At 34.4% G+C, this 16,058-nt stretch overlaps 1 protein-coding gene across 4 annotated transcripts in view; it reads right to left on the bottom strand.

The window, feature by feature from the left end:
- LOC138704931 (SCY1-like protein 2) overlaps positions 1 to 16,058 on the bottom strand; it is a 205,955-nt gene that overhangs the window by 173,431 nt on the left and 16,466 nt on the right. For 3 of the 4 annotated variants that reach the window (XM_069833363.1, XM_069833361.1, XM_069833362.1), the window contains one exon: positions 6,841 to 6,988. In XM_069833363.1, coding sequence (XP_069689464.1) covers positions 6,841 to 6,967 — 127 coding nt within the window. In that variant the 5' untranslated portion in view covers positions 6,968 to 6,988. Of the gene's footprint in view, positions 1 to 6,840; positions 6,989 to 16,058 lie in introns of those variants that run through there. The other variant, XM_069833365.1, reaches the window with a different exon arrangement.

The following is a 16,058-nucleotide window of genomic DNA, read 5'->3' as shown; positions in this document are numbered from 1 at the left end:
CAGTCTCTATCATCATACCCTACCTCCCTCAAATCCATTTTAATATTATCCTCCCATCTACATCTCGGCCTCCCTAAAGGTCTTTTTCCCTCCGGTCTCCCAACTAACACTCTATATGCATTTCTGGATTCGCCATACGTGCTACATGCCCTGCCCATCTCAAACGTCTGGATTTAATGTTCCTAATTATGTCAGGTGAAGAATACAATGCGTGCAGTTCTGTGTTGTGTAACTTTCTCCATTCTCCTGTAACTTCATCCCGCTTAGCCCCAAATATTTTCCTAAGCATCTTATTCTCAAACACCCTGAACCTATGTTCCTCTCTCAGAGTGAGAGTCCAAGTTTCACAACCATACAGAAGAACCGGTAATATAACTGTTTTATAAATTCTAACTTTCAGATTTTTGGACAGCAAACTGGATGATAAGAGCTTCTCAACCGAATAATAACACGCATTTCCCATATTTATTCTGCGTTTAATTTCCTCCCGAGTGTCATTTATATTTGTTACTGTTGCTCCAAGATATTTGAATTTTTCCACCTCTTCGAAGGATAAATCTCCAATTTTTATATTTCCATTTCGTACAATATTCTGGTCACGAGACATAATCATATACTTTGTCTTTTCGGTATTTACTTCCAAACCGATCGCTCTACTTGCTTCAAATAAAATTTCCGTGTTTTCCCTAATCGTTTGTGTATTTTCTCCTAATATATTCACGTCATCCGCATAGACAAGAAGCTGATGTAACCCGTTCAATTCCAAACCCTGCCTGTTATCCTGAACTTTCCTAATGGCATATTCTAGAGCGAAGTTAAAAAGTAAAGGTGATAGTGCATCTCCCTGCTTTAGCCCGCAGTGAATTGGAAAAGCATCAGATAGAAACTGACCTATACGGACTCTGCTGTATGTTTCACTGAGACACATTTTAATTAATCGAACTAGTTTCTTGGGAATACCAAATTCAATAAGAATATCATATAATACTTCCCTCTTAACCGAGTCATATGCCTTTTTGAAATCTATGAATAACTGATGTACTGTACCCTTATACTCCCATTTTTTCTCCATTATCTGTCGAATACAAAAAATCTGATCAATAGTTGATCTATTACGCCGAAAACCGCACTGATGGTCCCCAATAATTTCATCTACGTACGGAGTTAATCTTCTCAAAAGAATATTGGACAAAATTTTGTACGACGTCAACAAAAGTGATATTCCTCGAAAGTTACCACGAAAGGGAAAAGAAAAAGGCAGAGGAGAACTACCTGCAAAATTTATTGAAAGAAGGCGAATATAACTGGGGTAACTTTTATAATTACATGCGCAGAAGAAGGGGAAATCTGGAATCAATACCAGTTTCGAGAGACACTAATGACCAAATAATTACAGGGGACAAACAAATAACAGATTTACTAAACTCAAAATTTATTTATATTTTCAATAAAAAGGAGAGAGAGATTACAATCGATGAAAGTGAATGCACAGAGATGTTCGGAACAGAATAAAAAGACTACAAAACCGAAAATCGCGCATTCCAGATGATATTCCCACAGAAATTATAAAGTTAGGAGGTGAAGCCATATACCATACTTAATGCGAATTTTTAATATATCAATAAATAATTGTAGTATCCCAGACGACTGGAAATCGGCTATCATAATCGTTATACTGTATATAAAGAAGAAGACAAATGTGATGCAAACAATTACAGACCTGTCAGTCTCACATCAGTTATCTCCAAAATAGTGGAACATCTAATAACACAATATATTCGCAACATTTTATCAATTTTCTTAATGTATGCAGCTGTTTGCTGACAACATAAAGTCCACTATAGCCCACTGTAGTCTATTCAGTTGTTGTTTTTCACGAGAAATGAGAGGTATTTTGATCAGTGTTCATTATAGATGCCTGTTGCTAGTAGCCAGAGATGGGGTGTAGTCAATATATACTGCAGGGCTGTGTCTTCTGCAACTGGTACTGATGATTTTAATTTACTTCTTTTGTGGCTTATGGATGGACAGTATAGAAGAATGTGTTCCAGATCTTTATCATGATTATTACACCACAGACAAGTAGGATTATCAGAAATGTGAAATCGGTGTAGGTACAATTGAATGACAATGTGACCTGTTCTGGCTCTTGTTAAAAATGTTTGAACATGTCTGGGCAAGTTTTTGTACATTTCCAGGTCATTTGGTTTCTTTTGTACAGACTGTAAAATTTTTCCTTTGTCAGAAGAGAGCCAATTGTTGATCCATAGGTTTGTAAAATGAGACTTTACTGAAGCAAAAGCATTGGATAGAGATATCACTTGAAGAGGTCTTGGTTGCAAATATGTTGCCTGTTTTGCAATATTATCGACTTTCTCGACAATGACTAGGTATCCATTCAAATGTTATTTCTTTTTGGAGTTCTTTCAGTTTACTTAGTTGTTTCTGAATTGGAATAATTCTATGTGCATATAGGTTTGGTACATATTTAATTATATTAAATATAGCCCCCTTGGAGTTGGTAAGTATGCAAATAGATTTTTCAGAAATTTGAGAAACACACTGAAGAGCAGCATCAATAGCTAGCAATTCAGTGTCAAGACTGGAGGAGGATGAACATGGTATGAAATAACTTTCTTGATATTTTGGAATATAATACCCTGCTCCTGATGTCCCATTATTAGGATTTAGAGATCCATCTGTATAAATTTGAAGGTGATCCTTACATGTACTGCAGAGTAGTTCCATGGAATCTAACTTAAGAATATATGGAGGATCATTTTTGGAATGATTTCCTGGAATTTGTATGCTATGTTCTGGAATCACCCATTTCCATGGAGGAATTTCGTTCACAACTGGAGGTTTAGAAATGAATGTCTGTGATATAGATTGGTATTTATTCTTTTTTTATTTTATAGAAATTACACAGGATATCATCTGACAGTTTGAAGAACATCTGAGATCTGGATGAGGCTTGCAATTTTAAATGTATTTTTAGATCCTTTCGTAATATATAGTGTCTGAGTGGTTGAATATTACATTCAATTTCTAGGGCAACAGTTGACGTGGATTTTGGTACTCCTATGCAATAATCTTAAGGCTGAGTTCTGAAGAACAGAACATTTTTTTTCGCAACATTTTACAAAATAACGAGTGGCTGACAAAAATCAATACGGCTTCAGACCAGGATACTCTTTCGAAAGTCAAATCACATCCTTAATACAAGATTTATCTGATGAAGTTGATGGGAGGGGAGGGGGGGGGAAGAATAGCTGGAATTGTAATCGATTTCGCTAAAGCTTTCGACGTAGTGCCTCACGAAAAATTTTTAGAGAAACTAAGCAGGCTTCCAATAGATAATCGAGTAGTAAGATGGATAAATAAATTCTTAGAGAACAGGACCCAAAAGGTTAGAGTAGGAAAAGAAATGTCGGAAGTAGGAAATGTAACATCAGGCATGCCTCAAGGGGCGGTTCTTTCACCTCTATTGTTTCTTATACATATAAACGATATAAATAGAAATACTATGTCTCAGGTAAGGTTATTCGTGGATGACTGTATAATATATAGACAAATTAATGACTAATTCAATATCGCCACCTTACAAAACGATCTTAATGTTACTGAAACCTGGACGATAGAAAATAAAATGAAAATCAATGTCAGCAAAAGTAAGTCAATATCCTTCTGTAGAATGTATAAAGAAATTTGTCTCAGATATCAGCTGAATGGTACATCGGTGCCATAAGTGAACACTTGTAAATACCTAGGTATATAAGTAGCAAACTGGGTTGGGAGGAACAAGTCACTAATACCACAAGGAAAGCCTGGAAAGCACTAGATTTCTCTATGCGTATTCTGAAGAAATCTAACCGAAGGTCAAAAGAATTAGCGTACAAAACCTTTGCTTGCCCAATTATGGAATATGGAGCAGTAGGTTGGGATCTGTACAGACAAAACCAAATCGATTCAATAGAAAAGGTCCAATGCAAGGCAGCAAAATATGTCGAAATGGGAAAGGGACATGGTGAAGAGATAGTAAAAGACTTAGGATGGGTATCTCTCAAATCAAGGCGACAAAAAACCAGACTCACCACAATTTTTAAGGCACAAATGGGACACAAAGCATGGACTGACATTAATGCTGGATTAGCAACACCATCATACTTAGGCAGGGCAGATCATATTAGGAAGTTTAAATGTAGAAAACAAAGAAAAGACATGGCAAAATTTTCCTTTGTTAACCGCACAATAGTAGACTGGAACAGTTTACCTGTGGCAATCTTTCCAGGTGGTCCTCTCACAATCAATACATTTAAGGAAAGGTTGAGAAGATTAAACTGAAAATGTAATTGTAGGTGCAGTGTAATTAACTAAGTTGTGTCATGTAATTAATTAAGTTGATATGTAATTAAGATGATATATATTTTAGTTGATATGTAAATAAATTAAGGTGATATGTAATTAAGATGATATGTAATTAAGTTTATTTGTAATTAATTAAGGTGATATGTAATTACTTAAATTGGTAATAGTTGGATGAAATAGAAGTACTTATAAGTTAGGTTTACTTTTGCTTATTGTACGCATTATTATAGAATAGTTTTTATTTTTAGTCCTAGGTTTAATGCATATATTTATTTACAGTTAGAAATAAATTTAGGTTTATTTTATTTTATTTTTTATTTTTCTTTTATTGCTGTAATTATTGTATAATTGTAATGGTATTATTGTATATTATATATCACTGCCACCAGGTGTATACCCAATTGTACTGTTAATAAATACATATAGGTTGACATTTCATTACCATTCAAATGAGCATAAGCAATATTTGGATCGTAATGGAATGCTGACATACTATTACTGCGTACTATATAAAGGTATGATTAACAGCTGCGCCACGTGAAGGTAAGGAATGGGACATTAGGTGAATTGTTCAGGTCTGTTCTTTTAAGCATTCGATAAGAGAGAATTAAAGGGTCTCCTCCCTGTTAAAAAACTATTGCCTTTGCAGAGAGAGTTGTGACTGCTGTTTTCGGAAAATCTTCAGGAACGCCTTAACCAGGCCGATTTTAGAGTAAAGCAAAGACCCATGAAGACTCACAGAGCAGTTCAATTCCATAATCAAAGATTTTCCATTTGTTCTTTTACACAAGTCGATAATTTGTTAATATTCTCACCTGACTTGGAGAGTCAAATAAAACATTCACTCCATTAGCATTAAACTACACTGACCAACTTCCTTGTACAGGACCATACCAAGTATTGAAAGATGTTATCATGAGTTTCGATAGTTCTGTCAGCATGAAGAAAACAAAAGTGTCCGGAGGCCATTTTAATCCAGCCTACATTATACCTGGAAGAACTTCTAAGCAGCAACATCCTGTCCCCTTACCAGATTTGAAGATTCATATCTCTGTGACATCATCATTCCAAGGTTAACACCTCACTAGTAGTGCTAGCAAAGTCCACTTCTCGAAGAAATTCGAGAATTTTGTTATTCTTAAGAGAGGGAATGGTGATGCAGCAGTATTTGTTAGTGTTGCAAGAATTATTTTTACAATATAGTTTCACTCGTCAATTGTTAATCCTTCAATGTTTTCTATCGCAATGTTGCTGATAGAATTTTAAGTAAAATATATTTTGATTTTTTAATAAAATACATTAAACATCAACCTATAATTAGATAACTAAAAATTATTACTCGAATCACGGAGTATTTTAATCCCCATTGCCAATATGTCTTGAATTAACAAGAACATTTCAACAGTTTATTTATAACATTCCATCAGTTTATTTAAATCATTACCGGTAAGTAACATTACCATAGCATTTAACCAAATGACAAATCTAAATTATTATTCATGTTCGTTCTACATTGCACTAACCTACTTGGATCATTCTATATTATAGATGTTCTTCCTATTTTGTTCTTAATGCCGAACATTTTAAGAATTCAAGATTTCACAATACACTGGGTTGCTTATACTGCATAATTTTATAGAATTTAGTTGTCTATTAAAAAAAAAAAACAAATATAAAAGCATGAAGCTATAGAATATTATTACTGTTACTATGTAATTTGAGTGTGAAACATTTGTGGATCAGAGATATTGAAAGAACAAGTTGTAATGTGATACACTCAGAACTTACTTTTGAACAAGGACTGAACAAGTGTAATGATAAGTAACAATTTTATTGGTATTATTGAAGTTGTGTAACTGAACTCATCATTTCGTCAGAATGTGTAAGAATTTCGTCAGACTGAAATCTGGATCTCCAAAATTTATTTCCAATTATTTTATTTTCAGAGTCCGTCTTGCTTCAGTTAAATTGTAACGCTAGATTTAAAACCTTTGCTTCATTTAACCGATTCGGCCCATTTATGAAACTATAAGAAGTAACAACCAAATGTAAGACTTCTATTAAAGCCTGACCTCAAGATCAAGGAAGACGTCAAGAGATTACATGAGCTTGGCCAGTGTACCCTCTTATCAGTCTTTCGAGATTCTATATAAGCTATTAATACATTGTAAAATGCGCTTGCCTGTGGCATCTGGTAATAAAGCTGTTCTGTTACGTACGCACTGAGGATTTAGTTCCTGCAACAAACTTACGACTCCAGTCTGTTTGCAACCCGAGGGCTACAAACACAACACAAGTGTACATGATATTTTACAGAGCTGGAGTGTTGATCCTTGCTGTTTTCTCTCATCTACATCATTACATAGTAGTACAAATTGTAATTCATCTTTGTTAGCACATGAAGCACTTTTTCTATAAAAACGCATTTGAAACAGTAACACTAATATAACTATATTCGTTAAACATCATTACCTGGACCAGCACTAGCTATGTGGCAAGTAGCCTCAAATTCTCGAGTCACTGGATTTCCTGGAAGAACACCCGAAAGTTGTGACACTGTACTACTGACAGTAGAACAAAATTTGTTCAGCACATCCATAGCAAGTAGTTGAGGTTATGCCTGAAAAGAAACAAAATCTTAGGCCTATGTAATAGAAAGAAATACATAACTTCCTTAACATTCGATAAATAAAACGTTTTAGTATGGCTGTTACACCTGAAAGTACATGTCGATTTTGCTTCACTGTACAATTTTTTTTGGGTTATTTAACGACGCTGTATCAACATCTATGGTTATTTAGCGTCTGAATGAAATGAAGGTGATAATGGCGGTGAAATGAGTCCGGGATCCAACACCGAAAGTTACCCAGCATTTGCTCGTATTGGGTTGAGGGAAAAGCCCAGAAAAAACCTCAACCAGGTAACTTGCCCCGACCGGGATTCAAACCCGGGCCACCTGATTTCACGGCCAGATGCGCTGACCGTTACTCCACAGGTGTGGATGCTTCACTCTACAATAGGACCCAAACAATGAGCAAATAATCTTTACTGTTATACAATTCAGTGTTGTGAGCTTCTTGAAAGTAATTCAAGAGAAAGTCAAATGCCTTTCCTCCTTCCAAAATGATCTTGAACCATACCAAGATACTGATATACATACATATTTATTCATATATCAAGGTTATGTATTATGTATTCAGGTTACCCATAACCTTCTAATTACAAAATTTACTATTTATCTTATCCTAGACATATGTTTTTATGCTGTTTATAATATTATTATAATCATATCCTACCAAAAAGTTCATCCACTCTTCTCTGTCCTATTTATACACCCAAACTAACCTATTTTTACCAAAATTGTCTCCCCACAACAGCACCTTACTCATTCCCTTCCAAATGACCCACATCACTTCCAACAAAAGTCCGTATGTCATTCTTGCCCTACTACACTTTACCTTTGCTCATGCACTGTTTATCTTCTGTACACTTACACTTATACTAATTCTCTACACTACTTTTGTTTTTTACTCTTGACTATAACAATATAACTATAGCTGTTACAAGTTTTTCAATGTTTAATGGTTATATACAGAGGGTGCCGAAAAAATGTATACACACTTTGACAAGAGATATCTATATAATATATTTCAAAGTTGGACCGAAAAACAACAGTAATGTGTAGTCTAATGTCCTGTAAACAGATGAGACTTACATACGTTACGCTAGCATTCCTGCGTGACAGATCAATCAACAACAAAATGGAGCCACGATTATCATTTGAACAGCGGAAAGCAATTTTGAAGTGGTACTGGAGAATCGAGAATGTCGTTGAAGTTCAACAGCAATGGAGACATGAGTACAGAACAGAACCACCAACGTAATTAACAATTGCATGCATTCATGACAAATTTGAGACTCATGGTACCATATGCAATGTTTACAAAGGCAGATCTGGGAGACCTCGACCATCAACAAGCCCTGCATTCTCAGCTATGATTTTGGAACGTTTTGAGTACTCACCACAGAAATCTACAAAGCAATGTGCATGTGATACTGGGATTAGCATAACCAGGTATGTAGTATTATTAAATCAGCAAAGTTGAAAGTTTTCATCCCAAGACTGTTGCATGCATTAAATGATGATGATCCTGATCGGAGAATGCAATTCTGAGTGGTTTTGGAACATGGTGCAAGAGGATGAGACCTTCATAGGGAAAGTTGTTTGGTCCGATGAGGCACAATTTAAGTTGAACGGAACTGTTAACAGGCATAACTGTGTCTACTGGTGTGCAAACAATCCATATGTTTTTGTGGAAAAGGCTGTCAATTTATCTGTAATTAATGTTTGGTGTGGGTTGTCATCTAGGGGTCATTCTTTTTTGATGGAACAGTAAATGGCCAAGTGTACCTGTACACGTTACACACATCAGTCTTACATATCATTTGTACACTCTATGGAAATGAGGAATTTTACTTCCAACAGGATGGTGCACCACCACATTACCACCAAGATGTACGTGCGTACCTTGATGGCAACCGTCCAGGGCTCTGGATAGGACGAAGAGGTCCGATTGAGTTTCCACCATGTTCTCCAGATCTAACTCCATTGGACTTTTACCTATGGGGGACTCTTAAGTATGTTGTATACAGCAGAAAACCAGATATACCGGCAGCACTTCGGGAAGAAATTGAAACGGCATGCAACGCTGAGGACACTTTTGAAACGTTGCTTGAAGAATAGTTCAATGTATTCAGAAGTGTGTCGACGCCCATGGTGGGCATTTTGCACAACTGTTGTAACTGCTGTAACTGTAAAGTCTAAGATGATTAGTGCTCATCATTTTGTGTATGTGTGAATTTAGCTTTGTTATGTTAACATACTTTTTTTTTTCGTTGCTTGAAGAGTGTATACTTTTTTTGGCAACCTCTGTATAACACAGAATAAATTTTTAAATTATCTCATTATTATTATTATTATTATTACTATCCGTACCCGTGCACTCCGCTGCACTTGTTAGAAATAAATATAAAGTAATTACATAATTAAAATAGGACATCTGGTCCAGGGAACATTCGTGTTTGATAGAAGGATAATTCGTTTAGTATGTTACTTAATTTAAATTGTATTTAAATAATTAAAATGCGATCATTTTGGTCCAGAGACCACTCATTTGGTGCAATGATAATTTCTTTAACATGTTTCTTAATTGTTATTACATGCAAATAATTAAAATAGGCCCATGATCATTTGGTTCAGAGAACATCCGTTTTTGGTGCAAGGATAATTCGTTTAACATTTTTCTAAATTAGTCTTGAATGCAACCTTTAAAAAATCACTCCAAATTAGTAGAGTTGATTGTGTACGAAGATAATTTTTATGTTAACCTTACTGTGCATCTTTTTTTTTAAGTTTATTTTATTCACGTCTTAACATCTGTGTCATGTCGTGTGTTTAGAATGTGTGGGTATATGAGTAGGCCGTTTTTACTCATATTGAATTCTTGTTTCTATTGTGTGTTGTAGATGGCTTGTGTTCATGTAACTGATTATAGACTTTGATTAATGTTTTTGGTATTGGTAATTGAGGCGGTGATGAATCACGGCATGTATCTTTCCAATCCGGCATTTGTCTTTATGACTAAGGGAAATCATGAAAACCCCAGTCTGTTGGTCGGCCATGGGGTTTGTACCCGGGACCTCCTGAATGCGTGTCTCAAACGCTACCATCTGAGCCAACTCGCTCAGTTGTATATCATTGTTTATGCAAATAAAGAAATGAGGTACCCTACATAAATATTATTTTAAGAAACACAGGAAACGTATATGGGTAAATTATAAGCACAGGAACGCCATTTCATGACATCTTTTAAAATAACTCAGCTCCAGTGAGCTCTATGGTAAAATTCTTATTTATTATGGGCTGTATGGTCCAGTAAAAATACTCATCTTTACGACAAAACTCTTAACTATTATGTTCTGTGAACAAAAATAAATTTAAGTGTATAAAATTAGAGTATTTTATGTGGACCAAATAAAGTTGCAATAATCAAGTTATACAATATTTCGACAATATCAAGTTTTCTGTGCGTAAAGATCTATTTTCATCTTACCTCAGTCCTCATATGTAGTATTACAACATCTAGAGAAACTACAAATTTCAAATAGTGAAGGAATTATTCAAATTAGCTTCTGAGATTACTTCATACAAACACACAAATATTCTCTGTATATTAATATTGATAAACATCAAGGCCGCCTTAAATAGATGGAGTCATTTGTTTTTATTTCATTATAGCCATCGACGTCGTTCCTGCAATAACTCCTATGTGACATATCAATTTTCAGATTTTTGCTCTATTAAATAACTTAGTTATACAGCAAATAATACATTCTCCTATATGTAATTATATATCTTTCTTTCGAAAATGTAAGAATTCACGATCTCCTATGTACCACTGCCATAAAATGAATAAATCTGTTTTTTCTTCCTACTGAAAAATTTTATATTTTGCACATACGAGTTACAGAACGACGACGCTATAATCTGAGGAGGCGGTGAAAATTTATTGTATTGTTACTTTAAAACTCTTGTATATCCTTAAATATCAGCCCTATCAAAATTTTGCTTGGAATAAAACTTATCAGAAATCATTTTTAAAGAAACTTTAGTTATGTAACATTTTTCACAAAAATCAATAATAAGAGAGATATTTCGATTTATTTAATTCAGGCCCCCTTATAATTCCCCTTTTAAATAAAGTATTTTGAATGTCATATAGCCTAAAATCTAAATTACAACGAACTTAATTTATATTCCAATTTTCATCGAAATCCGTTCAGTCATTATCACGTGAAAAGGTAATAAACATCCAGACAGACAGACATACAAACAAAAATTTCAAAAAAACGATTTTCGGTTTCAGGATGGTTAATGATACATGTTTGAACCAATTATTTTTGGAAAAGAGAGAATTACCAGAAAAATTTTGGCTACAGATTATAGATTATTATTATTATTATTATTATTATTATTATTATTATTTTTCACCATCGTTTATTATTATCTGATTAACATTACTTATCTTTCATTATTCACTTTCATGTTGTTTTACGGTCTATTGTAATAACTATATAACCAATTGTATTCAATTAGAATTAGCGTCTGGCTGGGCAGAAGAGAAGGCCTACTGGCCTTAGCTCTGACAAATTAAAATAAATAAATTATTAATAATTATTATAACTTGCTGCTGAGTATGGAGTCGGTGAAATGACAGTTGGAGATTGGCATAGAAACAGAGACAAAAATGAGAAGTTTTCATCTAACAAGTGCTCGGGTATTTCGTCGTTTGAACGTAAGTCAATGAAGAAATGTGAGTACGAAAAAATGAGTGAAGCATTATTTTTTAGGAATGAGTTAAAGGAAGGTGAGGACGATTTTACTGCAAGTTCAGGATGTTTAGATAGGTGGAAGAAGTGATACAGCATAAGGCAGCTTGAAATTTGCAGTGAAAAACTTTCTGCGAATTCTCAGACTGTTACACAGTTTTGTGACAAATTAAAAAAAATTATACAAGAAGAAAACCTTACTCCTGATCAACTGTATAATTGTGATGAAACAGGACTGAATTATAAAATGTTTCCATCTAAAACTCTAATCTCAAGAGAAGAAAAGGCTGCCTCGGGCTACAAGAAATCTAAAGAGAGGTTGACAGTTCTTGCTGCATTGAATGCAAGTGGAGACCATAAACTGAAGCTACTGGTAATAGGCAAGTCTGCTAAACCTGGAGCTTTAGCCCAAAAATATCATTGTATCTGCATTGCCCATTACATATGTTCACCAGAAATTTGCTTGGATGGACAAAAATATTTTTAAGAAGTGGTTTTTTGAAGATTTTGTTCCAGAGACCAAAAAATACCTAAAGAAAAAGTGCTTGCCTTCCAAAGCAATCTTAACACTTGACAATTCTAGATCACACCTTGACGAGGAAGAATTACAATGTGATGGTATTCGTGCATTGTTCTTACCCCCGAATGTGACAAGTTTAATACAGCCCATGGACCAAAGCATTTTACAATGCTTGAAAAAAAAAGTATCATCGTCATTTGGTCCAGATGCTTCTACAAACAAGAGAAGGTGAAGGAACCATCAAGGAATTTCTAAAGAAAACTAAGATAAAAAACGTGGTTTATTGTATAGCCGTTTCATGGTCTGAAATAAAGGCGGACACACTAAAAAAAGTCTTGGAACAAGATTTTACGGGATGAAACAGATACCAACAGTGCAGACAATGATGATCTACCTTTGGCAGAACTGACGAAAAAAATTGGTGAATGTGAAAATGCGAATGAGAGTGAGGTTTCAGAATGGATGGACAGTGATGAACAGTTTGAACTGACCAATGTTGCAATTGTTGAAATGATAAGTGAATCTGCTGAAGACAGTGGCGACGAGGAATTGCCTGAAGAAATTCTACCAGTGATCACTCACATGGAGGGTTTGGCAGCGCTAGATGTGGCATTGCGTTACGTCGAGCAGCAAGCGGAAGCTACTCCAACTGACACCATGCTTCTTAGAAAGATGGCGCGACATTGGTACTAAAAAACGAGATCTATTTTAAAACAAAGGACTCTGGATAATTTTTGTAAAATGTAACTTGTTTTTGAAACTTATAAATGTTAGCCCATGTCAACAGAGGTATGTACTGTATTGTTTAACCTTTATTGTGCTCATTAAATATGTATTCATGATTTAGTAATATTCCTGTATAATCCGAGTTTTTTGTAATTCGAAGTAGCCTCAGCCCCAATTAGCTCGAATTACCGGGGCTCTACTGTAGTGAAATTGAAAGGAAGAAGAGAGAGAAAAATACATCAGTGTTGAACAATACAGAAAGGTCAGAACCAGCGATAGTTAAGGATTTGGAAATTAAAATTTTAGAGGTATTAATTGCGATTGAAAAATGTCAGGAAGTGATAAAGAAATGCAACTAAAGTGGAACTCGATAAAGATTGAGAAGTAATTAGTTTAATTATAAGGAGGAATTGGAGAGAATAAACAACTGAGAAGAGAAAAAGTGAAGGCAGTTACAGTGAGAGAGAAAAGTGATCAAGAAATACTGAGTGTTTTCTGTAATAATGAGAAGATCAATCAGGAAGTGAAGTAGTGAGAAAATAAAAGTGAGTGCAAATAGGGAGAGTGAATCATACAGCTATACCAATAATAGAGGAAAAGTATTAATTAAGTGAATTGAATCAGTGATAGCAATGAATATTATAAACCTTTGAACATCGGCTCAGTAAATGAATATTAGGTAAGAGGAAAAAAACAGAGAAAAGGTCAATGAAAAATGAAAAAAAAAAAAAAAAAAAAAAGTAAATAATATAATATGGGTAATGTAAATGAAAAAAAAAATGTAATATAAATATTACTGAATAGCAGTTAGGGATAAAAAGAGTTAAAGATGATGGAAAATAAAGGATAATATTAGTAATAGCCCTACCCTGCATTTCGTTTAGAGTATCATGAACAGTCAGCACCAATCTGTGATTTGTGCAATGCCATAATATTATTATTACGAAAGACTTTTCTCATTTGTGTTGCAATATCTTTTTTCTTTCCTAACATTATAGAGGCATCATCACAGGCATCATCTTCAGGTATGTTTCATTTAGATTGTATGAACCTAAATTGTTTAATACAGCTTCTTTGATTTATGTTGCTGTTGTATCAGGCAACTCTACAACATCCCAAAAAAACCGCATGCACAGAAGTATCACTGGACATAGCACATCTCAAGAAGCAAATTACCAATAAAGGTTTATTCCTTATTGTTGCAGACTCAACAATCAAGATACTGAGTTTTATATTACCATCCACAAGATATTTAGCAATTTTCTTCCTCATCTCATCTCATCTTACCAGCAATATTTGCACAGCTGAAGTTAAGATGCAGAACTCTACCCATGTTCAATCCATTAATTTACTGAAGTTTAATGTCCAAAGGAAAATCTGTGTGAGGTCTATTCATTTTAGCTACTTTGTAAGCAGTCCTAAAAATTCTATTGTAGTTTTCAGTTTATTTGTATTCATTTTTCTGCCTCTGCTTCCATTAACTTTCTTGTTGAACATTCTAGTATTGAACTACATTTTAAATGTGTACCTACTTGTTTTCTTATAATTTTACCTTAATGGTACTCATTTCATATTGGAGTGAAAAATGGCAAGTTGTAGCCGATTTAAGTGAACACCATATTTTAACGTTTTAGTGGCTACTTCATTCACACACAACCCCCAGAATGTCTGGAGGACCACACCTGCTGTTGGTCGACGGGTCCATTGGACCTAGCTGGGAGATTATATTATTTGGAAACTATTTACAACAGAACTCGACGAACACCTCAAGGTCAACACACCACTAATGGAAAATACAAACTCAGATAGATTGAACAAATATTTCTGTGAATCTCATCTTAAAATTGCAAAAAAAAGCACATTCCACGAGGCAAACAAAAAAATACACCCCATTCTGGACAGAAAACCTGAATTTATTGAAACAAGATAGAGATAAAGCAAGAACCAAAGCAGAACATAGCAAAACACCAGAAGATACTCAAGATTGGAGGAAGAAGACTGCCATTCTTAAAAAAGCAATCATAACAGCAAAAAAGAACAGTTTCAATAAATTTATTGAAAATATTAATTACAGAAACGATAGCGCTAAAACATATAACTATCTGAAGAATATTTCCAATACACAGGAAAATACTAGCCAACCTATTATTCATAATAACAAAACACTAACAGATAGTAGAGATATAGCAAACACATTTAATAAACACTACTCAAACTCTCACAGATTACATCCCAATACCAAAAAGAGAATTACATAAAAATAATAAAAACAATATTACTAGTACAAAACCTGAAATATTTCATCAAAATTTTACTTCCAAAGAATTAACTCTAGCTTTACAAAATTTAAAAACCAAGAAATCTCCTGGCCCCGACATCATTCATTCCGAATTTTTTTAACATCTGGGAGAAAAAGCCAAGTCTGTACTTTTATCCATTTTCAATTTATCATGGAACACCTCAATTCCTGCAGCTTGGAAAAAAGCAATCATTGTACCAATTCACAAAAAGGGAAACCTGCTCATGATGTTAATAGTTATCGACCAATAGCACTATTAAGCATGATAGCAAAAACCATGGAGTCCATGATCTCCAACAGATTAACTTGGTATTTAGAATCCCAAAATCTTTTATCACCAAGACAAGCCGGCTTTCGATAACTACACTCTACCAATGAACAAGTCATACGCCTCGGCCAAGAAATAAAAGACAGTTTTAACAAGAAAGAAGATGCCTTGGCAATATTTATTGACTTTAAGTTAGCATATGACTCTGTTTGGAGAAATAAATTATTACTAAAACTCCAGAAATTAGGTATTTCCAGCAATATGTTCAGATGGATTATCAGAATTCCTTAGTCAACGATTCATTGCCACTAAATTCAATAACTCACTTTCTAGTTACAGACAAACATATCGAAGTCTACCTCAGGGCGCTGTCCTCAGCACAACTTTATTCAATATTTATATAAATGACTTACCCTCCCTATTAGAGGAATCAAACATGAAAACAGCACTATTTGCAGATGATATAGTTTTGTGGACTTCAGGATCTT

Source organism: Periplaneta americana, chromosome 8 (assembly GCF_040183065.1).
Source record: "Periplaneta americana isolate PAMFEO1 chromosome 8, P.americana_PAMFEO1_priV1, whole genome shotgun sequence".
In the NCBI taxonomy this organism is placed as follows: Eukaryota; Metazoa; Arthropoda; class Insecta; order Blattodea; family Blattidae; genus Periplaneta; species Periplaneta americana.
The sequence above is the reverse complement of the archived record's forward strand: the minus strand, read 5'-3'. Positions and strand labels throughout refer to the sequence as shown.